At 55.5% G+C, this 25,487-nt stretch overlaps 1 protein-coding gene across 1 annotated transcript in view; it reads left to right on the top strand.

Moving 5' to 3' along the window:
• NPEPPS (aminopeptidase puromycin sensitive) overlaps positions 1-24,088 on the top strand; it is a 51,773-nt gene extending 27,685 nt beyond the window's left edge. The window contains exons 9-23 of the mRNA XM_064174691.1: positions 1,943-2,057; positions 3,401-3,565; positions 6,551-6,655; positions 7,773-7,833; positions 8,962-9,071; positions 10,316-10,379; positions 11,530-11,669; positions 13,353-13,487; positions 16,634-16,853; positions 18,023-18,165; positions 19,021-19,077; positions 19,484-19,591; positions 21,170-21,325; positions 21,461-21,508; positions 23,901-24,088. Of these exons, the coding sequence (XP_064030761.1) occupies positions 1,943-2,057; positions 3,401-3,565; positions 6,551-6,655; positions 7,773-7,833; positions 8,962-9,071; positions 10,316-10,379; positions 11,530-11,669; positions 13,353-13,487; positions 16,634-16,853; positions 18,023-18,165; positions 19,021-19,077; positions 19,484-19,591; positions 21,170-21,325; positions 21,461-21,508; positions 23,901-24,059 (1,786 nt within the window). The 3' untranslated portion in view covers positions 24,060-24,088. The remainder of the gene's footprint in view (positions 1-1,942; positions 2,058-3,400; positions 3,566-6,550; positions 6,656-7,772; positions 7,834-8,961; positions 9,072-10,315; positions 10,380-11,529; positions 11,670-13,352; positions 13,488-16,633; positions 16,854-18,022; positions 18,166-19,020; positions 19,078-19,483; positions 19,592-21,169; positions 21,326-21,460; positions 21,509-23,900) is intronic.
• Positions 24,089-25,487: the final 1,399 nt, after the last annotated feature.

Below are 25,487 nucleotides of genomic sequence, written 5' to 3'. Positions count from 1 at the left end.
AATCCCTGCAGTTAATTGGATTAGTTTTCAGAGGGACCTCTCAATTAGTGCCTGTCGAGTCCGAGGTTGAGCTTTGGAGCCTTCAGATTCCTCCAGCAGCCAAAACCCAAAGGAGCTCTTCCCACCTCAAGGCTTTGAGATGGTTTTTAGCCTCTCCCAAGGGATTTTCTTTGCTCACTTTCCCCCACCCTTAAAAAATTCCATCCTTAGGGATAGAGCTGGAAAAATTCTGCTCTAGGCAAGTGAGGCAAATGCAGCCCCCCCCAGAGGTCAGCCCAAGCTGTTCATTGCTCTCCCTTTGCACTTGGCTTTGGGGTTGGGGTTTTAGTTTTGCCTTCATCTGGTCAAACTTTGGGACTTCTTTTTTGCTTGATTTTGTTTTTTTTTTCATCATTTTGGAGTCATTTCCCTTCATTTTCTCCAACTTTGCTCTTGGAAGGTTTGGTTATTTTGGACCTGATGATGCTTGGGGTCAGTGTTGGTCTTGGCCAACTTTGGTCTTGGAAGGTTTGGATGCTTTGGACCTGATGATGCTTGGGGTCAGTGTTGGTCTTGGCCAACTTTGGTCTTGGAAGGTTTGGATGCTTTGGACCTGATGATGCTTGGGATCAGTGTTGGTCTTGGCCAACTTTGGACTTGGGAGCTTTGGGTTTTTGGGCCCAGATGGGTCCCTTCCAGCCTGGAATGGTCTCACTTTGTCCAGTTCAAGTTTTGTGAGCTTTGGAGCTTAGGATCCTTGGGTTCAGCATTGTTCTTGTAGAGTATTTTGGCCAACTTTGGTCTTGGAAGGTTTGGATCTTTTGGACCTGATGATGCTTGGGATCAGTGTTGGTCTTGTAGAGTGTTTTGGCCAACTTTGGTCTTGGGAGCTTTGGGTTTTTGGGCCCAGATGGGTCTCTTCCAGCCTGGAATGGTCTCACTTTGTCCAGTTCAAGTTTTGTGAGCTTTGGAGCTTAGGATCCTTGGGTTCAGCATTGGTCTTGTAGAGTATTTTGGCCAACTTTGGTCTTGGAAGGTTTGGGTGCTTCAGACCTGATGATGCTTGGGATCAGTGTTGGTCTTGTAGAGCATTTTGGCCAACTTTGGTCTTGGAAGGTTTGGATGCTTCAGACCTGATGATGCTTGGGGTCAGTGTTGGTCTTGGCCAACTTTGGTCTTGAGAGCTTTGGGTTTTTGGACCCAGATAGGTCCCTTCCAGCCTGGAATGGTCTCATTTTAACCAGTTCAAGTTTTGTGAGCTTTGGAGCTTAGGATCCTTGGGTTCAGCATTGGTCTTGTAGAGTATTTTGGCCAACATTGGTTCTTGGAAGGTTTGGATCTTTTGGACCTGATGATGCTTGGGGTCAGTGTTGGTCTTGGCCAACTTTGGTCTCTGAGGTTTTGGGCCCAGATGGGTCCCTTCCAGCTTGGAATTTTCACATTTTATCCATTTTGTCCATTTGAGCTTTAGCATTTTTGGCTCCTTGGGGTCAGTGTTGGTCTTGTAGACCATTTTGTCCCCAGGCTGAGCCCTTCCTCATTTCAAACCCTTTCTGCCCACCCCACTGAGGGGTTGCTGGCAGCAGAAGGTTGTGTGGGAACTGCTTGGTGACATGAAAGAGCTGGGATTGGGATTTGGATTGGGATCCTTTGGGATTGAGTCAGTCCAGATTGCATGATGAGGGAGCTGAGCTCTTTTCTGCCTTTCTTGGTCCTCCTTTGGTGTGGGTTGAGGGTTTTGTCCCTTGCCCTTTTCACTGCATGCTTGAAGTAATTCTTGCTCTAAAGCATTCCAGCAGCTGTGGAGCCTCCCTAAAGCCCTCTCCAGTCGAGCAGCTTTGGCTGTCACTTGCAGCTGCAGTGATGACTTTGAGCTTGTACAGCTAATTTCACCTCATTTTGGGGGTCCTTCCTTCTCTCTTCCAAGCCCTGCTGAGTTTCTCTTCCTCTCTCTTCCACACAGGGAGACTGCACTGCTCATTGACCCCAAGAACTCCTGCTCTTCATCTCGCCAGTGGGTTGCCCTGGTGGTAGGACATGAACTTGCTCATCAGTGGTTTGGAAACCTTGTGACCATGGTAACTACCAGCTCCATCTTCCCTTGAGTTGGCTTTGGGATGGACTTTGTGCTCTGTGTGTGTGTGAGGAGGAAGTTCTTCACCAGGAGAGTGGTGAGAGGCTGGAATGGGTTGCCCAGGGAGGTGGTTGAGGTCCCATTCCTGTTGGTGTTTAAGGCCAGGCTGGATGAGGCTCTGGAGGGGAGATGGATGTGAGGAGGAAGTTGTTCAGCATGAGAGTGGTGAGAGCCTGGAAGGGGTTGCTCAGGGAGGTGGTTGAGGCTCCATGGCTGGAGATGTTCAAGGCCTGTGTGCAGCCTGCTCTAGGGTAGGGTGTCCCTGGGCATGGCAGAGGGGTTGGGACTGGCTGCTCCTTGTGCTCCCTTCCAACCCTGCCTGATTCTAGGATTCTCTGTGTGGTCCAGAGCAGAGTTGGTGGCTCCAGGATCAAACATTTCAGCATTTGGACACTTTGGTTCATTGCTACTTTGTTCTTCAACCACTGTGTCCTGCAGAAGGGTTCATGGAATCCTGGAAGGGACCTTAGAGGTCATCTTCCTCCTCCAGTCTCCCTGCCCCGGGCAAGGACAGCTCTCAACCAGCCCTGGTTGCTCAAAGCCTCATCCAGCCTGGCCTTGAAGACCTCCTGGGAGGAGGCAGCCACAGCCTCCCTGGGCAGCCTGTGCCAGGCTCTCACCAGCAAGGAGAGCAGCCCAGCCCAGAGGCAGGTCACACAAAGACAAAGCAGACTCTGAAGTCTCCTTCTAACCTCAGGCCCCAACTTTGCTTCTGAAGCAGATCCACAGAATGGTTTGGGTTGGAAGGAACCTTCAAGGTCAGCCAGTTCCAACCCCCCTGCCATGGGCAGGGACAGCTCCTGCTACACCAAGGTTGGATGAAGCCTTGAGCAGCCTGGGCTCTGGTGGAGATCTCCCTGCAGGGCAGTTGGCCTGGATGAGCTCTGGAGGTCCCTTCCAGCACAACCATTCTGTGACTCTGTGAGGCTGCTGCAACACTGCAGAGGTCCCCAGGGGAGGTAGCTGAGAGAAGGTGAGGCTCAGCAAGGCTCTGAGCAGCCCTGGACTGGATGCCCTTTGGAGGTCCCTTCCAACACAACCATTCTATGACTCTGAGGCTGCTGCAACACTGCAGAGGTCCCCAGGGGAGGTAGCTGAAGCAAGGTGAAGCTCAGCAAGGCTCTGAGCAGCCCTGGACTGGATGTCCTTTGGAGGTCCCTTTCAACCCAGCCCCATTCTGTGTCTCCAGCTCTGCCCTTAGGAGCTGCTCTGGGCTGCAAACTTTACAGGAAGCTGCTTGGGACTTTTTGGGGGTGATTTTGGTTGTCTTCTCTTTGCCTTTGTCAGGAGTGGTGGACTCACCTGTGGCTGAATGAAGGATTTGCCTCCTGGATCGAGTACCTGTGTGTGGATCACTGCTTCCCAGAGTATGACATCTGGACTCAGTTTGTGTCTGCTGACTACACACGGGCTCAGGAGCTCGATGCCTTAGACAACAGCCACCCCATCGAGGTAGGGCCTGCCTTGCCTCTCACCTGCCTCACCCTCTCCTCACCTCTTTGGTTTTGAGCTCCTGTCAAGAGCAGAGAGGACTTTGCAGTCACTCAGGGCAGGAGGGGAAAAGCTAAAGCTGCCTGTGGAGGTCGTGGGGAACTTCCTCTGCTCCAAGGAGTTTTTTGCCCTCCCTTCCAAATGAGGTTTGGCCTCGCTCCCAGGAAGGACATTGAAGGGCTGGAGCAGGGCCAGGAAAGGGCAACTAAGCTGGGGAAGGGGCTGGAGACCTTGGGAGGAGCAGCTGAGGGGAGCTGAGGTGGGGTTTAGTCTGGAGAAGAGGAGGTTGAGAGGGAGACCTCACTGCTGTCTGCACTCCCTGAAAGGAAGCTGGGAGCAGGTGGGGCATGGGCTCTTCTCCCAAGGCACAAGTGACAGGAGGGGAGGAAATGGCCTCAGGTTGCCCCAGGGGAGGTTTAGGTTGGATATTGGAAGAAACTTCTCCCCAAAGCTAGGATGAGGCTGCCCAGGGAGGTGGTTGGAGGTCCCTGGAGGTGTTTCAAAGAGGCAGAGCTGTGTTGCTGAGGGCTGTGGTTCAGTCCCAGCCTTGACAAGAGTCAGAGGATGGTTGGAGTGGATGATCCTAAAGGTCTTTCCCTACCCAAGTGGTTGATTCTGCCTCAGATGTGAGCTTTGAGGGTCCTACTGATGGCTCCTGCTGGAGGTTTTCAGCTCTGCTGGCTTGAAGGGACACAGCTGGCAGCAGAACTCATCCTTGTGCTTTGGTTCCTGCTCCAGGTGGGTGTTTTTCTGCCCCCCTCAGCACAGCTCTGACTTCCACCAGCGCTGTACAGCAGCAACCAGAGGCACCAAACTCAGCTGGGCTCATCCTGCTTCCTGCCTGGAAGCCACCAGAGCTGTCTCTGTGCTGTGCTCAAACTGCAGGTGTGCTGCAGACAGGCTTGAAGTGAGCTCTCAGCTTTGCTGCTTGCTGCCAGACTGCAGCTGAGTGATGAAGAGGAAGGCAGCAGCAGTGAGCTTCAGGCACTCAGCAGAGCTGAGAGCTGTGCTGGGAGGGATAACTCCCTTGGAATTCCTGGAGATCAGCTTGGCCAAGGTTGTTTTTCTGCTGGCTGAAGGAATGTTTGATGTGATAAAGGTTGGGAAATTGCTTTGTGCAAGGATTCCTTTCCCAGTGACTTACTCACTGAGCACATTTCCTGAGTGGGTTTTGGGCACTCTCCCAGAATTCAGCAACTTCCTCCTGGACTTTTGGCTTTTGGGTGAGTGTTGAGTTGAAAAACTGAAGCAGGAGGTTGGAATGAGATGAGCTGGAAGGTCCCTTCCAGCCTAAAGCAGTCTGTGGGGCTAAGTTGGATTAAATGGCAGCTCCACAGCTCAAACCTTGAACCTTCAGCCCCATCCTAGCCCAGACTTGAGCTCTGCTCATTGATTTTCCACCTGAGCAAGGGGCAAAGGGGAAGGAACCTTCTGGCTCTCTGCAGCTGGGCTTGGAGTGAGCTGGGCTTGGCCTCTGCTCCCTAGCATCAGATGATAGGAGAGGAAATGGCTTGAAATTGTGCCAGGGGAGGTTTAGTTTGGCCATGAGGAACAATTTCTGTGCTGCCAGAGTGGTCAGGGATTGGCACAGGCTGCCCAGGGAGGTTGGTGGAGTCCCCAGCCCTGGAGGTGTTCAAGAACACTGTGGCCTTGGCACTTGGGGCCAGGGTTTGGTGGCCAGGGTGGGGTTTGATAGTTTGGACTGGATGATCTTAGAGGCCTTTCCCAGCCCACACAATTGCATGATTCTGTGATCCTGCCTCTTCTAAACCCCTCCAGGGATGAGGATTCAGCCTCCTCCCTGAGCAACCTGTGCCAGTTTGCTTCTTCCCAGTGCCCTTCCCCAAGGGGCTGCTTTGTGGCACCTCAACCACAGCCAGCACCAAGCAGGGCAGCAGCAAACATCTCCCTGTGGCATCCTCTCCTCTGATGCTCAGAGCTCTTCCAACCAAAACAAGACTCCTGGCCTGGCTGCAGCTCTGCTGTCACAGCAGGAGGAGGGCACAGAGCTGCTGGAGGGAGGCCAGAGGAGGCCACAAAGCTGAGCCCAGGGCTGGAGCAGCTCTGCTGTGAGCACAGGCTGAGGGAGCTGGGGTGGGGAGAAGGCTCCAGGGGCAGCTGAGAGCTGCTGCCAGTGCCTGGAGGGAGCCTGCAGGGAGGCTGCAGAGAGACTTCTGCTGAGGGGGTCTGGAGCCAGCCCAAGGGGGAATGGTTTGGAGCTGAGGCAGAGCAGGGGGAGAGTGGAGCTGAGGAAGGAGTTGTTGAGTGTGAGGGTGGTGAGAACCTGGCCCAGGCTGCCCAGGGAGGCTGTGGCTGCCTCCTGCCTGGACCCCCAGGACCTGCCTGGACCAGGTCAGATAAAGCCTCAAGCAACTGAGTTCAGTTGAGAGTTGTCCAAGCCCACAACAGGGAGGTTGGAGGAGATGAAGGCTTCCAGGAGACCTTGGAGTGGCCTTCCAGGATCTGAAGGGGACAACAGGAGGGCTGGGCAGGGACTATTGACATGGGCTTGGAATGAGAAGAGGAGAAGGAGGAGGAGGATGAATGGGTTTGAAGTGGCAGAGGGGAGATTGAAACTGGATGTGAAGAAGAAGTTGTTTGCAGTGAGGGTGGTGAGAGCCTGGCACAGGTTGAGGGTGGTGAGAGCCTGGTACAGGTTTCCCAGGGAGGTTGTGGAGCACAGAAGCACCCAATGTGATCAAAGATCACATTGGGTGCTTCTGTGCTCCACAACCTCCCTGGAGGTGTTCAGGACCAGGCTGGCTGAGACCTTAAGCAACCTCTTCTAGTGGGAGCTGTCCCTGCCTATGGCTTGGAACTGGCTGAGCTTTGAGCTCCCTTCCAACCTGAACCATTCTCTGCTCTCTGAGGTCCCTTCCACCCTGAGCCCCTCTGGCATTCTGTGATGGTTTCAATCCTTCTCCCTCTGCCTTCTGCTCCCCACAGGTGAGTGTTGGACACCCCTCTGAGGTAGATGAAATCTTTGATGCCATTTCTTACAGCAAAGGAGCTTCTGTCATCAGGATGCTGCACGACTACATTGGGGATGAGGTAAAGCAGCTTTGGGGGAGGGGGAAGAGGGGTGGGGGAGAGGTGAGGAGCAGCCTGAGGGAGACCTATCAAAGCTTTCTGGGGTTAAAAGGATTGGGGGCTTGAAAAAAGTGTTTAGGGACCTCCAGGGTTACTTTGGGGAGTGATGGAATTGGGCCAGGAGAAGGGAAATGCTAGGGGGAGAAATAACAGAATGGGAGAGGGTGAAATGAATTGGGGGGGGGGGGATAAATAAAGAGGGGGAGGATGAATAAGGGGGGGGAGATAGGTAAAGGAGGAGGGTGAATAAAGGAGGAGGGATGGATAAAGTGGGGGGGTGAGTAAAGGAGGGGAGGATGAATAAAGGAGGAGGGATGAATAAGGGGGAGGGGATGGATAAAGTAAGGGGGGAGGAAATAAGTGGGGGAGAGGGGAAAAGTGGGAATAGAGGAAATAAAGCAGGGGGGAGGAAAAAAGTGGGAGTAGAGGAAATAAAGCAGGGGGGAGGAAATAAAGCAGGGGGGAGGAAATAAAGCAGGGGGGAGGAAATAAAGCAGGGGGGAGGAAATAAAGCAGGGGGGAGGAAATAAAGCAGGGGAGGGAGGGAAAAAGTGGGAGTAGAGGACATAAAGTAGGATGGGGAGGAAATAAAGTAGGAGGGGGAGGAAATAAAGTAGGGGGGGAGGAAATAAAGTAGAGGGGAGGGAGGAAATAGAGGGGAGGGAGGAAATAGAGGGGAGGGAGGAAATAGAGGGGAGGGAGGAAATAGAGGGGAGGGAGGAAATAGAGGGGAGGGAGGAAATAAAGCAGGGGAGGGAGGAAATAAAGTAGGGGAGGGAGGAAATAAAGTAGGGGAGGGAGGAAAAAATTAAGGGGGAGAGTGGGAAAAAATGGGGATAGAGGAAATAAGGTGAGAGGAAATAGGGAGGGAGGAAATAAAGTAGGGGGCAGGACATGAGGGGCAGAGGTAGAAGGAGTTGGAGAGGCACTGCCTCTGATCCTAAAGTTCCTTGGATGATTCCTGATTCTAAATGCAGCAAAGTTGGGAGGGAAAGGATGGAATCAACCTCCCCCCAAGCCCCTCCAACCCCTCCCCTGCGTGGTGATGCCTTAAAATGTTGCATTTTTCCCTTGCCAGGACTTCAGGAAAGGAATGAATCTGTACCTGACCAAGTTCCAGCAGAAGAATGCTGCTACAGGTGACTGCTGCCTCCCCTCTGCTCCTCCAAGTGGTGTCTGGAGGCAAAGCCTTCACTGCTGGCTTCTTAACCAGCTCCTCCTCTGCCTTTGCAGCTTGAGGAAGGCAGATTGAGGCGTGGGGATGAGGGAGAGGTTGTTGGCAGTGAAGGGTGGGGGAGACCTTGGCACAGGTTGAGGGTGGTGAGGCACTGGCACAGGTTGCCCAGGGAGGTTGTGGAGCACAGAAGCACCCAATGTGATCAAAGATCACATTGGGTGCTTCTGTGCTCCACAACCTCCCTGGAGGTGTTCAAGGGCCAGGTTGGGTGAGGTCTGGAGCAGCCTGGGTTGGTGGGAGATGTCCCTGCCCCTTCAGGAGTGGTCCAGACTCTTCCCTTCCTTCAGGAGTGGTCCAAACTCTTTCCCCCTCCATCAGTGCTTCAAGCTCTTCCCCACCTCCAGAAGTGCTCCAAGTTCTTCCCCCCCACCTCCAGGAGTGTTCCAAGCTCTTCCCCCTGTCTCCAGGAGTGCTCCAAGCTCTCCACCTCCTCCAGGAGTGTTCCAAGCTCTTCCCCACCCTCTCCAGGAGTGCTCCAAGCTCTCCACCTCCTCCAGGAGTGTTCCAAGCTCTTCCCCACCCTCTCCAGGAGTGCTCCAAGCTCTTCCCCTTCTCCAGGAGTGCTCCAAACTCTTCCCCACCCCTCCAGGAGTACTCCAAGCTCTCCACTCCCCTCCATCAGTGCTCCAAGCCCTTCCCCACCCCTCCAGGAGTGTTCCAAGCTCTTCCCCCCCTTGTCCAGGAGTGCTCCAGACTTTTCCCCTCTCCATCAGTGCTTCAAACCCTTCCCCCCTCCATCACTGTTCCAGACAGGAGTGCTCCAACCTCTTCCCCCCTCCAGGAGTGCTCCAAACTCTTTCCCCTCCCTCAGTCCTCCAGACTCTTCCCCCCTCCTTCTGTGCTCCAAACTCTTCCCCCTCTCCAGGAGCACTCCAGACTTTTCCCTTTCCCTGCTCCAATTCAACCCAAACCCTAAAGGGGCAAACTGGAGCTATGCTTGCAGCCTCCAGGCAGTGTCCTGCACAGTCTCTGCCATTCCAAGGCTCCAGGGAGTCCTTAGCCAGGTTTCTTTTCCCCCCTTCTCCTGCAGAGGATCTTTGGGACAGCCTGGAAAAAGCCAGTGGGAAACCTATTGCTGCTGTGATGAACACATGGACCAAACAGATGGGATTTCCTCTCATCTATGTGGAGGCTGAACAGGTGAAAACAGCTGGGGTGAAGGTTTTGGGGGGGGTTCCAGCTCACCTCAGCCACATTTCTGCCTGGCCTTGGCTTTTGGGATCAAAATCCAACGGATTGAGGAATTCTCTTTGATTGTTGCCTTCAAGTAGCTGAAATGATCCTACAGGAAGGCTGGAGAGGGACTTTGTGTGAGGGATTCTCACTCCCAGCATGTCCATGTCCTGTCTAGGAGGAGGAGAGGGGCAGGGGAAGGGGTGGGCAGTGCCATGCTGGAGCCTCAGTCCAAGGGGTCTGCAGAAGCAGTGAAGCCCCCAGGCTGTGCTCCCCACTTGTGTGGGGGTGTTCAGCCTGGAGAGGAAAAGGCTTTGGGGGGCAGCAGGGCAAGAGGGGGTCCTGCCCCCAGGCTTTGCTCTGCTGAGACCTCACCTCCAGTCCTGGCTGCAGCTCTGCTGTCACAGCAGGAGGAAGGCACAGAGCTGCTGGAGGGAGGCCAGAGGAGGCCACAAAGCTGAGCCCAGGGCTGGAGCAGCTCTGCTGTGAGCACAGGCTGAGGGAGCTGGGGAGGAGAAGGCTCCAGGGGCAGCTGAGAGCTGCTGCCAGTGCCTGGAGGGAGCCTGCAGGGAGGCTGCAGAGAGACTTCTGCTGAGGGGGTCTGGAGCCAGCCCAAGGGGGAATGGTTTGGAGCTGAGGCAGAGCAGGGGGAGAGTGGAGCTGAGGAAGGAGTTGTTGAGTGTGAGGGTGGTGAGAGCCTGGCCCAGGCTGCCCAGGGAGGCTGTGGCTGCCTCCTGCCTGGGGGTGCTGAGGACCAGGCTGGATGAGGTCTTGAGCAACCTGAGCTAGTGGGAGGTGTCCTGCCCATGGCAGGGGGGGTGGAGGAGATGAACTCTGAGCTCCCTTCCAACCTGAACCATTCTCTGAGCAGGAGGCAGTGCAGGGAGTTGCTCTGTGTAGTGCCAAATCCGTGTTTGAATGGAGGGGAGGTGCAGCTGGCCTGAAACCGAGATGGGAGGTGGGGAGAGGCTGGGGGGGAGGTGGGGAGAGGCTGGGGGGGAGGTGGGAAGTGCTATGAAGTTCTCCCACAAGCTGCCTTCATTCTCTGCCTGCAGTTTGCTGCCAGGGCCCCTTTGCTGTCTGTGTGTGAGCTGTGCTGGGGCTTGGCACAACTGCAGAGTGAGCTCCAGCAGCTGAGGTCAGCTCTTTCTCATCATCTCTTTCTCTCTCTCCCTCTCCCTCTCTCTCTCTCTCTCTTTCTTTCTCCTCAGCAAGAAGATGACAGAGTGTTGAAGTTAGTGCAGAAGAAGTTCTGTGCCAGTGGACCATATACTGGTGAGTGCTGAGAGCAGCACTTGGGGTGGTTGTGGCTTTCCATGCCCCCCCCTTGAGAGGTGAAGCAGCTGCTCTGCAGGTGCTCTGCTTGGACTCAGCTGTTGAAGTGGTGGTCAGAACTGCAGCAAAACTCAGGCTGAGCTCTCCCAGCTGTGCTTCCCACATCCTCCTGGCACAGGGAGCAGCATTCCTCTGCAGCCTTGGCTTCACTCCTCCTTCTCAGATGCTTCTCCTCTCATTCTTCTCTGAGTTTGCATTCCCCGAGGGTGGGGAGGCACTGAAACAGGTTGCCCAAGGAGCTCTGTGGATGTCCCTTCCCTGGAGGTGATCTTCAGTCACATTCTGTGGTCCACAACCTCCCTGGAGGTGTTCAAGGCTGGGCTGGATGAGGCCTTGAGCAGCCTGTGCTGGTGGGAGCTGTCTCTGCCCATGGCAGGGGGGCTGGGACTGGCTGATCTCTCAGGTCCCTTCCAACCTAACCCAGTCTATGACTCCATGCCCAGTTTAAGGCTGGTGCTGCCCTCTGAGTTGCTCTGCAGCAGATTTGCCTTCCTCTTCCACTGCTGACAGAAGTTCAGGTGCTTGGTTTCAGAGGTGATACAGAGATGCTGGGCTCTAAAAGTGCCATTCCCTTTTAGGTTTGGCTTTTCAACTCTAAAACAATGTCAGTTCCCTTTGGATTTGGCTTCTCAAGCCTAAAAATGTCATTTTCTTTTAGATTTGGCTTTTTAACCTTAAAAAAGAAGTCAATTCCCTTCAGATTTGGCTTTTCAACCCTAAACAAATGTCAGTTCCCTTCAGATTTGGCTTTTCAAGCCTAAAAATGTCATTTTCTTTTAGATTTGGCTTTTTAACCTTAAAAAAGAAGTCAATTCCCTTTAGATTTGGCTTTTAAAGCCTAAAGATGTTAATTCCTTTTAGATTTGGCTTTTTGACCTTAAAAAAAATAGTCAATTCCCTTCAGATTTGGCTTTTTAAGCCTAAAAATGCCAATTCCTTTTAGATTTGGCTCTTTTAAAGCCTCCCTTTCAGGATGGGCTTTGGCTTGACCTGCTGCTGCCTGCTCTTTGCCCACCAGGCAGAGGTTCTGAGGGCTCTCTCTACACCTCTGGGTTTGTGTGTGTGTGTTTGTTTGCTTCTCCTCTTTTAGGGGAGGACTTCCCCATGTGGATGGTGCCCATCAGTATTTGTACAAGTGAGGACCCTACCTGTGCCAAAATGCAGATCCTGATGGACAAACCAGAGCTCACCTTGGTTTTGAAAGACACCAAACCAGAGCAGTGGGTGAAGGTGAGTTGGTCTCAGAGGGAGCACATCCAGCTGGGGAAGGGCTTTGGCTGGCACTGAGGTGTTCCCTCTGCAGTTCATCTTCCTCTTCTCTTCCACTGCTTGAAGAGGGCTACAGGAGAGGGACAAAGGCATGGAGTGAGAGAGGGTGAGGGGTGATGGATACCAGCTGGAAGAGGAGATGTAGATTGGATGTGAGTAGCTTGTTCTGCACCTGCCAGGACCTGAAGTGGGCTACAAAGAGGCTGCAGCCTGGGCCAGGCTCTCACCACCCTCACACTCAACAACTCCTTCCTCAGCTCCACTCTCAGCCTGCTCTGCCTCAGCTCCAAACCATTCCCCCTTGGGCTGGCTCCAGAGCCCCTCAGCAGAAGTCTCTCTGCAGCCTCCCTGCAGGCTCCCTCCAGGCACTGGCAGCAGCTCTCAGCTGCCCCTGGAGCCTTCTCCTCCCCAGCTCCCTCAGCCTGTGCTCACAGCAGAGCTGCTCTGGAGGAAAGGGTTTGGGCAGCAAATCTTTTCTTGCTCTGATCAAACCCAAACCTTTGCAGCTTCTCCAAGCAGGCTGCAGAGAGACTGTTCCCAAAGGCCTGCAGGGACAGGCCCAGGGGCAGAGGTCTGCAGTGAGAGCAGAGCAGGCTGAGACTGGATGTGAGGAACAAGTTGTGCACCAGGAGGCTGCTGCAGCACTGCAGGAGGCTGCCCAGGGAGGTGCTTGAGGTCTCATCTCTGCAGGTGCTCAAGGTGAGGCTCTGAGCAGCCTGCTCTGGTGGAGGTGTCCCTGCTGCCTGCAGGGGCTTGGACTGGATGAGCTTTGCAGGTCCCTTCCAACCCAAACCACTCCAGGATTCCAAACTGGATTTAGATGTAGACATGAGGAAGGAATTGGTGACAGTGAGACCCTGGCACAGGTTGCCCAGGGAGGCTCTGGAGGCTCCCAAGTGCTCAAGTCTAGGTTGGATGAGGCCTTGAGCAGCCTGGGCTGGCAGGAGCTGTGCTTGCCCATGGCAGGGGGTTGGAACTGGATCATGTTTGAGGTCTCTTCCAGCTGAAGCCATTCTGAGGTTCTTTCTTCTCCCCCTTTTGAAGTGTTCCTCTGGAGTGGCCTCAGTGATGCTGCTGAACTCTGCCTCCACTTCCTGAGTGCAGCTCTTTGCCTCCCATTGTCCAGACAGTGGAAACTGGAGGCCCTTTGGGGAGTCCAGGGAGGCCCTTTGGGGAGTCCAGGGAGGCCTTTTAGAGCCCAAGGATCCCTTTAAAGAGTCCAAGGAGGCCCTTTGGGGAGTCCAAGGAGGCCCTTTGGGAGTCCAGGGAGGCTTTTAGGCAGTCCAGGAAGCCTTTTAGGGAGCCCAAGAAGGCCCTTTAGGGAGTCCAAGGAGCCTCTTCAGGAGTCCAAGCCTGGCAAAATCAGTTTGCAGTTCCACTGCTGGGTTTAAATTCAGCCTCTGAGTTTCCTTGGGCTGTCTCTTGTCTTCTGTACCCTCTTAGTGAGCTTCAGCAGACCTCAGATCTTCTCCCCCTCCTCTGAAGCCTTTCAGCCTTCCCCCTTGGCTCACCTTTCTGCTGTTCCTTTAAAGCAGTGCCTGCTCTGAGCTGCAGAGGTGGTCCAGCAACAACCCAAACCCATCAAAGCACTTCCTCCTTTGTTCTTTCCCTTCTGATTTGTGTCCTCTCTTGCTCCTCTTTCAGCTCAACCTGGGAACAGTTGGGTTTTACCGTACCCAGTACAGCCCTGACATGCTGGAGAGTTTAATCCCAGCCATCAAAGACCTCTCCCTACCCCCTGTGGACAGGCTTGGCCTGCAGAATGATCTTTTCTCTCTGGTAAGCAACTTTGTTTTGGGGCTGTTGTGATGTGAGAAGAGAAATGAAGCTCTGGAAAAAGTTCTGGAAGCAAAGTGCCATTGGGATTGCTGCTTGCATCCAGCTGGGAATTATCCTGCTGAGTTCTAACTTGTGTTTTGAGACCCAAATCCTCTGGAAGCTCCTGGTGCACTGCTGTCTGTTGGGCTCTGGTAGAGGAGGGGTTGGGTTGGGGTACAGAATTGGTTTGGGACTTGTTTGCATCCTCCAAAGCAGGAGAGGTTCATCTTCAGCTCCATGGGTATGGGAGGTGTGGGGTTAAAACAAAGAGCTGCCCTCAAAGCAGGGCTTGGGAGCTCTGACTCTTGATTTGGAGCTTCCTTTCCTCCTCCAAAGCAGGAGAGGTTCTTCAGCTCCATGGGTTTGGGAGGTGTAGGGTTAAAACAAAGAGCTGCCCTCAAACAGGGCTTGGGAGCTCTGACTCTTGATTTGGAGCTTGCTTTTGTCCTCCAAAGCAGGAGAGTTTGGGAGGTGTGAGGTTAAAAGCCAGGAGCTGCCCTCAAAGCAGGGCTTGGGAGCTCTGACTCTTGATTTGGAGCCTGCCTTCCTCCTCCAAAGCAGGAGAGGTTCTTCAGCTCCATGGGTATGGAAGGTGTGGGGTTAAAGGCAAAGCAGAGCTTGGGAGCTCTGACTCTTGATTTGGAGCCTGCTTTCCTCCCCCAAAGCAGGAGAGTTTGGAAGGTGTGGGGTTAAAGGCAAAGAGCTGCCCTCAAAGCAGGGCTTGGGAGCTCTGACTCTTGATTTGGAGCTTTCTTTCCTCCTCCAAAGCAGGAGAGTTTGGGAGGTGTGGGGTTAAAAGCCAGGAGCTGCCCTCAAAGCAGGGCTTGGGAGCTCTGACTCTTGATTTGGAGCTTCCTTTCCTACTCCAAAGCAGGAGAGGTTCATCTTCAGCTCCATGGATTTGGGAGATGTGGGGTTAAAGGCAAAGAGTTGCCCTCAAACAGAGCTTGGGAGCTCTGACTCTTGATTTGGAGCCTGCTTTTGTCCTCCAAAGCAGGAGAGTTTGGGAGGTGTGAGGTTAAAAGCCAGGAGCTGCCCTCAAAGCAGGGCTTGGGAGCTCTGACTCTTGATTTGGAGCTTCCTTTCCTCCTCCAAAGCAGGAGAGGTTCATCTTCAGCTCCATGGGTATGGGAGGTGTGGGGTTAAAGGCAAAGCAGAGCTTGGGAGCTCTGACTCTTGATTTGGAGCCTGCTTCCCTCCCCCAAAGCAGGAGAGTTTGGAAGGTGTGGGGTTAAAGGCAAAGAACTGCCCTCAAAGCAGGGCTTGGGAGCTCTGACTCTTGATTTGGAGCTTTCTTTCCTCCTCCAAAGCAGGAAGTTCTTCTTCAGCTCCATGGATTTGGGAGGTGTGGGGTTAAAGGCAAAGAGTTGCCCTCAAACAGGGCTTGGGAGCTCTGACTCTTGATTTGGAGCCTGCCTTCCTCCTCCAAAGCAGGAGAGGTTCATCTTCAGCTCCATGGGTATGGAAGGTGTGGGGTTAAAGGCAAAGCAGAGCTTGGTAGCTCTGACTCTTGATTTGGAGCTTGCTTTTGTCCTCCAAAGCAGGAGAGTGTGGGAGGTGTGGGGTTAAAAGCCAGGAGTTGCCCTCAAAGCAGGGCTTGGGAGCTCTGACTCCCTGCTTCCAGCTTGGGTTTCCTCATTCCTGCTGCTCAGCCAAGTCCATGGAAGGCTCTAAAGGTTTGGGTTTGTCTTAGGAAGAAGCTCAGGTTGGATGAGGCTTTGAGCAACCTGCTCTAGTGGGAGGTGTCCCTGCCTATGGCAGGGGCTTGGAACTGGCTGAGCTCTGAGGTCCCTTCCAACCTAACCCATTCTGTGATCTTCCAAGATCATGGAGCCAAATCCTCCCAGAAAGTTCATGCTAAGAAGCAGGGAGGTGGTTGGTGAGAGCCAGCCTGGCACATGCTGCCTGGCACCAGGTTGCAGTAGTGATGGGGAAGGGAGGAGCCAACTGCTGGCATCTGCCTGAGCTTGTGTGAAGCTTTTGATCCTTGTCTTGAAAGTGCAGGGAGGGATTTGGCAGGCAGAGCACCTGGTGGGGGAGGAACTGCTTGGAAGGTTGCACTCCAAGAGCTAGCAGAGGGGAGAGCAGTGACACCAGTGGAGTCCTTCCAGGGCTGCCCCTGGGACCAGCCTCATTTAACCTCTGTGTGTGCAGTGGAGCCAAGCACCCTCAGCAGGTCTTCAGGTGACACCAGGCTGAGGGTGAGGAGACTCTGGAGCAGGCTGTCCCATCCCTATCCACCTAGGGAAAGATTGGAAGCCTCTCAGATCACTTCCACCTTCTCCACCTCTGTTCAGGCTTCCCTGAGAAATGGTTCTTAGAATTTGGGGGTTTTGTTAGCTGTGATGAGAGGCCAGAGGAGGCCACAAAGGTGAGCCCAGGGCTGGAGCAGCTCTGCTGTGAGCACAGGCTGAGGGAGCTGGGGAGGAGAAGGCTCCAGGGGGGACCTCAGAGCTGCTGCCAGTGCCTGAAGGGAGCCTGCAGGGAGGCTGCAGAGAGACTTCTGCTGAGGGGGTCTGGAGCCAGCCCAAGGAGGAATGGTTTGGAGCTGAGACAGAGCAGGCTGAGAGTGGAGCTGAGGCAGAAGCTGAGTGTGAGGGTGGTGAGAGCCTGGCCCAAGCTGCCCAGGGAGGCTGTGGCTGCCTCCTGCCTGGGGGTGCTGAGGACCAGGCTGGATGAGGCCTGGAGCCTCAGCTGAGCCTAGCTGAGAGCTGTCCCTGCCCATGGTGGGGAGGTTGGAGCAGATGATCTCTGAGCAGATGATCTCTGAGCTCTCTTCCAGCCCTGCCTGATTCTATGAAGGTCTTCTGCAGGGAGAAGGGAGGGGCTGGGATGTGGGGGACTGAAGCATGAGCAGGGCAGAGCTGTGCCTGAACACTTTGATCCCCAAGGGTCTCCCCCCAGCATCTCCCAGCCTGGGGAGACTCAAACCCTTTTAGCATCTCCATGCACGCCCATGGCAGGGAGGGTGGCACTGCCTGATCCTTGTGGTCCCTTCCAGCCCAGACCTCAGAAGTCTGTCCTGTGACTCCCTCTGGCTCTGCCATCCTCTGCCTCACTCAACCTGGAAGTAAAAGCCTCCTGTGTGTCTCCTCCTCCCCTGGCAGGCCCGAGCTGGGATCATCAGCACCGTGGAGGTGCTCAAAGTGATGGAGGCTTTTGTGAACGAGCCCAACTACACCGTGTGGAGTGACCTCAGCTGCAACCTGGGCATCCTCTCCACCCTCTTGTCCCACACAGACTTCTATGAGGAGATCCAGGTGTTCGTGAAGGATGTCTTTACACCCATAGGGGAGAGACTGGGATGGGACCCAAAGCCTGGAGAGGGTAGGAGACTTCATTGTGCTGTGCAAACCAAAGGAGGTGATGGTGGTGGTGATGGAGGGGGGGGGGAAGGAACTCAGATGTGAATGGAGCCAGCAGGATCTGGGGCAAAGAACAGAGAGAGGTTGTGGAGTCCTCACCTCTGGAGGTGTTCCAAACCCCCACCTGGATGTTGGGTTTAGGTGACTTGCCCCAAGTGGTCCTGCTCTGGTAGAGGGTTTGGACTGGATGATGTCTTCCAGCCCCTAATGTTTTGGGCTTCTGTGAAAGAGGAGCCTGAAGTAGGACCTGGAGCTGCTGTGAGGGCATGAAGGTAATCAGAGGGCTGGAACCACCTCCTCCATAGGGACAGGCTGGGAGAGTGTTCAGCCTGGAGAGGAGAAGGCTTCAGGGAGGCCTCAGAACAGCCTCCCAGTGCCTGAAAGGGCTGCAGGAGAGCTGGACAGGGACTTTGGGTAAGGGTTGGGAGTGCCAGGATGAGGAGAATGGCTTTGAGCTGGGAGAGGGGAGAGTGAGAGTGCAGACAGGGAAGAAACTCTTGGCAGTGAGGGTGGTGAGACCCTGGCACAGATTGAAGGTGGTGAGACACTGGTACAGGTTGAGGGTGGTGAGACCCTGGCACAGGTTGAAGATGGTGAGACTCTGGCATAGGTTGCCCAGGGAGGTGGTGCAGTGCCCATGGCTGGAGGTGTTGAAGCCAAGCCTGGCTGGGGCACTGAGTGCCATGGTGTGGTTGGTTGGGCAGGGCTGGGTGCCAGGCTGGGCTGGGGGAGCTTGGAGCTCTCTGCCAGCCTGCTTGGTTCTGGGGTTCTATGAAGAGAGGAAATGGCCTCAGGTTGCCCCAGGGCAGGTTTAGATTGGTCCTGAGGAACAGTTCCTCCCCATAAAGGATTATCCAGGCCTGGCCCAGGCAGCTTGGGGCCATGGTGGAGTTCCCATCCCTGGAGGGGTTTCAAAGCCATGCAGATGTGGTGCTGAGGGCCTGGCAGGGCTGGGTAAGGGCTGGGCCTTGACCACCTCTCGAGGTCTCTTCCCACCCAAACCCTTCCCTGATGCCCTCAAGCCGTGCGGGAAGGACTCGGCTGTGCCCCCAAGCCCTCCAGATGGCAGAGCACTTCCACTGCTGGATTGTGTCTCCAATTCATTAGTCTTTTCTCCTGCTTGCTCCTTAGGTCATCTCGATGCCCTCCTGAGGGGCCTGGTCTTGGGCAAGCTGGGCAAAGCTGGGCACAAGGCGACGCTGGAAGAAGCTCGGCGCAGGTTTAAGGAGCACGTGGAAGGGAAGCAGATCCTGTCAGCAGACCTGAGGAGTCCTGTAGGTCCCTGCAGCTCCCCACAGCCTTCTCCCTTCTCTGGCTTCCCACCAACAGGGAAGCCACTGGAAACCAGTCTCAGTCTGCAAAACCCAACTGGTTTGGCAGGAGGAGGTGTGGGAGCTTGGGCAGAGGTCGGTCGCGGAGCAAACGACCCTGGGGAGAGTGGTGGAAAGATCTTCAGGCAGCTCCTGTGGGCAGTGTTTGGTCCTGAGTGAGCTCAGCTCTTGCCACACTGCCTGCCACAGCCTGCTCTGCTCTCTGGGCCCTTGGCTTTGGGCTTTCTGAAGACTGTTCAAGGGCAGTGCTGGACCTGAGCTGACTTCTCCTCAGTGTCCGTCTGTGATCAGCTTTGCCCTCCAGGGTTCAGTCTGGCAGGGCACACAGAAGAGCTCTGCAGGTGTCAGCTTGGCCCTGCAGAGCACAGAGGCTCTGGATGGAGTCTGTGAGCTGGCAGAGAGCAGGTTGTGGAGGCTTTTTCTCTGGAGACTTCCAAGGCTCCTCCTGGAAGTGTTTCTGTGTGGTCTGCTTTAGTTGATCCTGCTCTGGGTAGGTGGGGTGGGGGTGGGGGTTGGACTGGATGATCCTCAGAGGTCCCTCCCAACCTCTACCTCTCTGTGTGGTACAAAGAGTTCTTGTTCTGTTCTTCTGCTGTGGTTGGAATGACCCAAAAGGCCACTTGAAGAGGTGAAGGAGTTGAGGCACCTTTAAAACTCAGCCTTGGAGACAGAAGGGGTCTGTGGTGCTGCCTTCCAGACCTCTTCACTCAGCTCAGATCCAACCCACGGAGCTAGAAGCTGCTGATCCCTAGAAGGGTGGGGTCTGAAGGGCCTGCTCTTGTTTCTGCTCTCTCTTAGGTCTATGTAACCCTCTTGAAGCATGGAGATAGTTCTACTTTAGACACTATGCTGAAGGTGAGTCCCAGCTCTCCTCTCACCACCCTCACTTGCCTCGGAGAGGGACTTCAGCTGCACACAGTCTCAGTCCCACCTTCTGCAGAGGAGGGGGGGCTCCATTCTGGCAGTCCTTAGTGGGGAGCAGGCTGAAATTGCCACCTAGTGGAGTGCTGCATCTCGCTGGGGGATGATTTTTCATGGCTTGGAGGCCAAGCTCCTGCTTGCCCTCTGCAGAGCAGCGAGAAGCAGACACCTGCGGAGGTCCGGAGCGTGGGTGGCTGCAGGGTGGTGCTCCACTGGGCTCCACTTGGCACACATTAGGCTTTGGGAGCTCATCCAGGCAGCTGCAGTGAGCTGAGCAGCGCTGGGTGAGGAGGTGGTGGTGGATCCCAGGTGCTAACCTTGCTCCCTTTTGGCTCTGCAGCTCCACAAGCAGGCAGACATGCAGGAGGAGAAGAACCGGATCGAGCGAGTCCTCGGAGCCATCTCCCAGCCAGAGCTGATCCAAAAAGTTCTCACCTTTGCACTTTCAGTAAGTCCCTGGAGAAGCTGCTGCCATCATTCCATCATTCCTCACCTTGGGAAGCTCACCAAGCAGCCAGCAGTGTGCTCTTGTGCCCAGGGTCAATGGGCACCTGAGGTGCATCGAGAAGAGTGTGGTCAGCAGGTGGAGGGAAGATCTCCTTCCCTGCTGCTCTGCCCTAAGGAGGTCACAGCTGGAGGGTTGGGGCCAGTTCTGGGCTCCCCCAGTTGAAGAGAGGCAGGGAAGTGCTGGAGGGAGTCCAGGAGAGGCTCCAGAGCTGCTGGAGCAGCTCTGTGAGGAACAAAGGCTGAGAGCCTGCAGAAGAGCAGCCCCAAAGGGCAGCTGAGCAATGCTCAGCAAGAGATAAAGGCTGAGGAGCAAGAGGCTGGGGCCCAGGGACAGCACAAGGGGCACAAACTGGCACCCAGGAGCTTCCATGGGAGCAGGAGGGGGAAGCTGTTTGTTGTGAGGGTGCTGCAGGCCTGGAGCAGGCTGCCCAGAGAGGCTGTGGAGTCTCCTTGTGTGCAGAGCTCCCCCTGGGCACTGTGCTGCTGGGCAAGCTGCTGGGGGTGCCCTGCTGGAGCAGGGCTGGGCTTGGCCTGGCTGAGCTCCAGAGCTCCCTTCCCACCCTCACCCTGCTGGGCTGCTGTGAACAGGAGGGGAATCATCTTCACCATGCATGCAAGCAATGGATGGAAGCTGCAGCACAGGAGGTTCAGCTCAACACATGGGGGAACTTCTTGGCTGTAAAGGTCCCAAGGTCCTGGCACAGGCTGCCCAGAGAGGCTGTGGAGTCTCCTTCTCTGGAGCCTTTCAAGGTCCTCTCTGGATGCATTCCTGTATACCTTGAGCCAGATTGTATGATCCTGCTCTGGCAACTGGAGGGGGGGAGTGGACTGGATGATCTGCTTGGATCCTTTCCAACCCCTAACATCCTCTGAGCCTGTCTGGAAGAGGGAAAGGTGAGAGTGGAGAAGAGGGTGGGGAGAGACTGGCACAGGTTGAGGGTGAGTGAGAGCCTGGCACAGGTTGAGGGTGAGAGCCTGGCACAGGTTTCCCAGGGAGGTTGTGGAGCACAGAAGCACCCAATGTGATCAAAGATCACATTGGGTGCTTCTGTGCTCCACAACCTCCCTGAAGGAGGGGTTCAGGACCAGGCTGGATGAGTCCCTGAGCAGCTCTGTGCTGATGGAAGCTATCCCAGGCACAGGTTGAGGGTGCTGAGACCCTGGCACAGGTCGAGGGTGATGAGACCTTGGCACAGGTTTCCCAGGGAGGTTGTGGAGCACAGAAGCACCCAATGTGATCAAAGATCACATTGGGTGCTTCTGTGCTCCACAACCTCCCTGGAGGCTGTTCAAGGCCAGGCTGGATGAGTCCCTGAGCAGCCCTTTGCTGGTGGAAGCTCTCCCAGCCCATGGCAGGGAAGGGTTGGAACTGCCTGATTTTGATGCTCCCTTCCAACCCAACCCATCCTGTGAGTCTCTCTGGTGTGGAAATGCTTCAAAGGCAACGTTTTTGGAGGGGGGGGGAAGGGTTCAGAGGAGTCCTCACCACTTATCTCTCCTCCTTCCTCCCCCTTCCCAGGAAGAGGTACGTCCCCAGGACACTGTCTCTGTCATCGGTGGAGTAGCTGGAGGCAGCAAGCAGGGCAGGAAAGCTGCTTGGAAGTTTGTAAGGGACAATTGGGAGGAGCTTTATAATCGTTACCAAGGTGGATTCTTGATATCCAGACTAATCAAGGTAGGTGAGAAAGGGGCAGCTGCCAGCCCTGCCCCCTCCCCGACCCACCTCTGAGCCACCCTTTCTGCCTGGCACCTCTCATCCTTAACCCTTCCTTCACCTCTGCTCTCTGTGGCTTTGGTTCTGCTCTTTCAGCTCACAGTGGATGGGTTTGCAAACGACAAAATGGCTGCAGAAGTGAAGGTAAGAACCTGGGATTTAAGGAGCATGGGAATGTGGTGGAGGGTTGGGAAAGGACCTCTGGAATTCAGCCAGTCCCAGCCCCCTGCCTGCTCCCCAGCAGCGGCAGTGCCCAGGGGCGAGTTGGAAGCTCTGTGCAGGAGGAGGCTCCACAGCCTCTGTGGGCAGCCTGCTGCAGGCCTGCAGCACCCTCACAGCCAGCAGCTTTCTGCTCCTGTTCAGGTGGCACCTCCTGGGTGCCACTTTGTGGCCATTGCCACTTGTGCTGTTAGTGGGCACCGCCAAAAAGAGCCTGGCACCTTCACCCTGGCACCCACCCTTCAGGCACCCACAGGCTCCCCTCGCAGGAGTGGCTCTGCTGGGGGCTCCTTGAGGCTCCTGTTGGGGGCTCCTTGAGGCTCCTGTTGGGGGCTCCTTGAGGCTCCTGCTGGGGGCTCCTTGAGGCTCCTGCTGGGGGCTCCTTGAGGCTCCTGCTGGGGGCTCCTTGAGGCTCCTGCTGGGGGCTCCTTGAGGCTCTGCTGGGGGCTCCTTGAAGCTCTGCTGGGGGCTCCTTGAAGCTCTACTGGGGGCTCCTTGAGGCTCCTGCTGGGGGCTCCTTGAGGCTCCTGCTGGGGGCTCCTTGAGGCTCTGCTGGGGGTTCCTTCAGGCTCCTACTGGGGGCTCTTTGAAGCTCTGCTGGGGGCTCCTGGAGGCTCTGCTGGGGACTCCTTGAGGCTCCTGCTGGGGGCTCCTGGAGGCTCCTGCTGGGGGCTCCTGGAGGCTCCAGGCCTGGAGCTCAGCATTGTTGGTTCTGGAGGAAGAAATGCGAGACCTGAGCCCAGCTCTGGAGTGCTGCTGGTTGCTCAGAGGTCATTCTGCAGCTTGGAGAGAAACCTGAGAGCTGGAGAAATGCTTCTGCACAGTGGCCCTCAGCTCCCCTCAGTGTCTCCTTCCACTCAGCCAGAAATACCCTCCCTGGGCTGCTGCTTTGGTGCTGTCCCTGGCAGCAAGGACAAGGCAGGACAGGAGGAAGCTCTTGGGGGGGGTTGGATTTGATTAGAGAGGGTTTTGCTGTCCCTGCTGCTGGCTTGGGACCACACCTCTGGAAAACTCAGGCAGCAACTCTGCCAAGCTCCTCAGAGCTGCTGGGACAAGGGAGGTGGCAGCAGGAGCTGTGGTCAGGCAAGGACCAGGAGTCACAAAAGCAAGTTGGAAAGAGAGGATAGTGATGGTCATGGAATCATGGAATGGTTTGGCATGGAAAGGACCTCCAGAACCATCCAGTCCAACCAGCAACTCAACACCACCATGGTGGTGCCATAGCCACAGGGTTCTTGAGCACCTCCAGGCATGGGGACTCCACCACCTCCCTGGGCAGCCTCTGCCAATCCCTGAGTAGCCTTAAAGGATTTCTTCAGGTCTTAAAAAGAGTTCTCAAGAGAATCCCAGAATGGCTCAGGTTGGAAGGGAGCTCAGAGAGCATCTCCAACCCAGCTGCCATGGGGCAGGGGCAGCTCCCACCAGCTCAGGCTGCTCAAGGTCTCATCCAGCCTGGCCTTGAACACCTCCAGGAAGATTGTGGAGCACAGAAGCACAGAATGGGATCAAAGATGGATGGGTGGGCAGAGGCCAAGGGAGGAGACTGAAGCAGGCCAAGGGCAGGTTCTGCACTGTGGCCACAACAACCCCAAGCAGCACTGCAGGCTGGGGCCAGAGTGGCTGAGAGCAGGCAGGCAGAGAGGGCCCTGGGGGTGCTGTGAGAGAGGAGCTGCAGAGGAGGCAGCAGTGCCCAGGTGGGCAGCAGAGCCAATGGCAGCCTGGGCTGGCTCAGGAGCAGTGTGGGCAGCAGGAGCAGGGAGGTTCTTGTGCCCCTGTGCTCAGCACTGCTCAGGCCACCCCTGCAGTGCTGTGTCCAGTTCTGGGCTCCTCCATTGCAGAGAGCTGCTGAGGTGCTGGCAGGTGCCCAGAGCAGGGCAGCAAGGCTGGGGAGGGGCCTGGAGCACAGCCCTGTGAGGAGAGGCTGAGGGAGCTGGGGGGTGCAGCCTGCAGCAGAGGAGGCTCAGGGCAGAGCTGATTGCTGCCTGCAGCTGCCTGCAGGGAGGCTGTAGCCAGGTGGGGTTGGGCTCTGCTGCCAGGCAGGCAGCAGCAGAAGGGGCCCCAGGCTGAAGCTGTGGCAGGGCAGGCTCAGGCTGGATGTGAGGAGGAAGCTGCTGGCAGAGAGAGTGATTGGCACTGGAATGGGCTGCCCAGGGAGGTGGTGCAGTGCCCATGGCTGGAGGTGTTGAGGCCAATCCTGGCTGGGGGCACTGAGTGCCATGGTGTGGTTGGTTGGGCAGGGCTGGGTGCCAGGCTGGGCTGGCTGAGCTTGGAGCTCTCTGCCAGCCTTGGGTGAGCCCCTGGCTGTGCCCTCCCCCAGGCCTTCTTTGAGAGCCACCCAGCCCCCTCTGCCGAGCGCACGGTGCAGCAGTGCTGCGAGAACATCCTGCTCAACGCCGCCTGGCTCAAGCGGGACGCGGACGACATCCACCAGTACCTCCTGCAGCGCCAGCCCAGCAGCCCCCCTGGCACGGTGTGAAGCCTCCTCTGCATGCCACCACCCACCCACCGCCGTGGGGCTCACCAGGAGGGGAGGAGGAAGGAGCTGATGGCAAAACCGCCGAGCGTTTGGGAGTCGTCTTCGTCGTCGTCTTCTTTCTTCCTCTTTCTCCTCCTCCTCCTCTTCCTCCTCCTCCTTCTTTTTTTTCCCCTCTTTGGTTGTTGGTTTTGTTTGTTTCTTTGGGGGGGATTTGGTGGTTTGTTGATTGTTTGGTTGGTTTGGTTTTTTTTTCTGGTGTGGTTGTTCTTTTCTTTTGGACAATGAATGTAGCTCACTGGTTCCTGCTCACACTCCAGAGCTGGGGAGTTCCTTAGGTGGAATCATTCAGATGAAAAGAGAAAGTCAAACCCTCCCCCCCCCCCCCAGGAGAGGAGACACAAAGGAGGGGGTCAGAGGTCCAAATGAAACCTTGCCCCCAGCTCCCCAGTCCCAAGGAAGGCACAGGGGACCCTAGGATGGCCACAGGTGAGCCTGAGGAGGCCACAGATGAGGCCAAAAGTCTACAAACGAGCCCCAAAAGTCCACAGGTGACCCCCAAAAGTCTACAAATCAGCCCAAAAGTCCACAAATGAGCCTAGAAAATCCACAGGTGACCCCCCCAAAAGTCCACAGCTGACCCCAAAAGTCTACAAGTGACCCCTGAAAGTCCACAGCTGACCCCCAAAAGTCTACAAATGAGCTCAGAGAGTCCACAAATGAGCCCAAAAGTCCACAGGTGACCCCCAAAAGTCTAAAAATCAGCCCAAAAGTCCACAAATGAGCCCAGAGAGTCCACAGGTGACCCCCAAAAGTCTACAAATGAGCCCAGAAAATCCACAGGTGACTCCCAAAAGTCCTAATATGACCCCCAAAGTCTACAAGTGAGCCCAGAAAGTCCACAGATGACCCCAAAAGTCTACAAATGAGCCCAGAAAGTCCACAGATGACCCCAAATGAACCCAAAAAATCTACAACTGACCCCCAAAAAGCTGCAGATGACCCCCAGAAGACCACAAATGACCCCAGGAAATCTCCAGGTGACCCCAAAAAACTCTCCAGGTGACCCCAAAATTCCACAAAGGACCCCCAAAAGACCACAAATGACCCCAAGAAACCACAGAAGACCCCAAAAAGTCCATAGATGACCCCAAGAAGACCACAGAGGACCCCAAAATTCCACAAATGACCCTAAAAGATCACAGAGGACCCCAAAAAACCCTAGAGAGGACCCCAGAAAGTTCACAGATGACCCCCAAAAGACCCCAAAATCTCCAAATAAGCAACAAAGAGAGCAACAAATAACCCAACCCTCCCCCCCCCAAAACTCCTGATGGCCCCCAAAGGACCCCCAAAATATAACAACCCCCAAAAGTCCCAAATAACCCCAAAAGGACCCCAGAAAGAACCCAAAAGATCTCCCAAGACCCC

Source organism: Pogoniulus pusillus, chromosome 40 (assembly GCF_015220805.1).
Source record: "Pogoniulus pusillus isolate bPogPus1 chromosome 40, bPogPus1.pri, whole genome shotgun sequence".
NCBI classification, from domain to species: domain Eukaryota; kingdom Metazoa; phylum Chordata; class Aves; order Piciformes; family Lybiidae; genus Pogoniulus; species Pogoniulus pusillus.
Note: the sequence above shows the minus strand (reverse complement) of the source record. Positions and strands in the feature narration are given on the sequence as shown.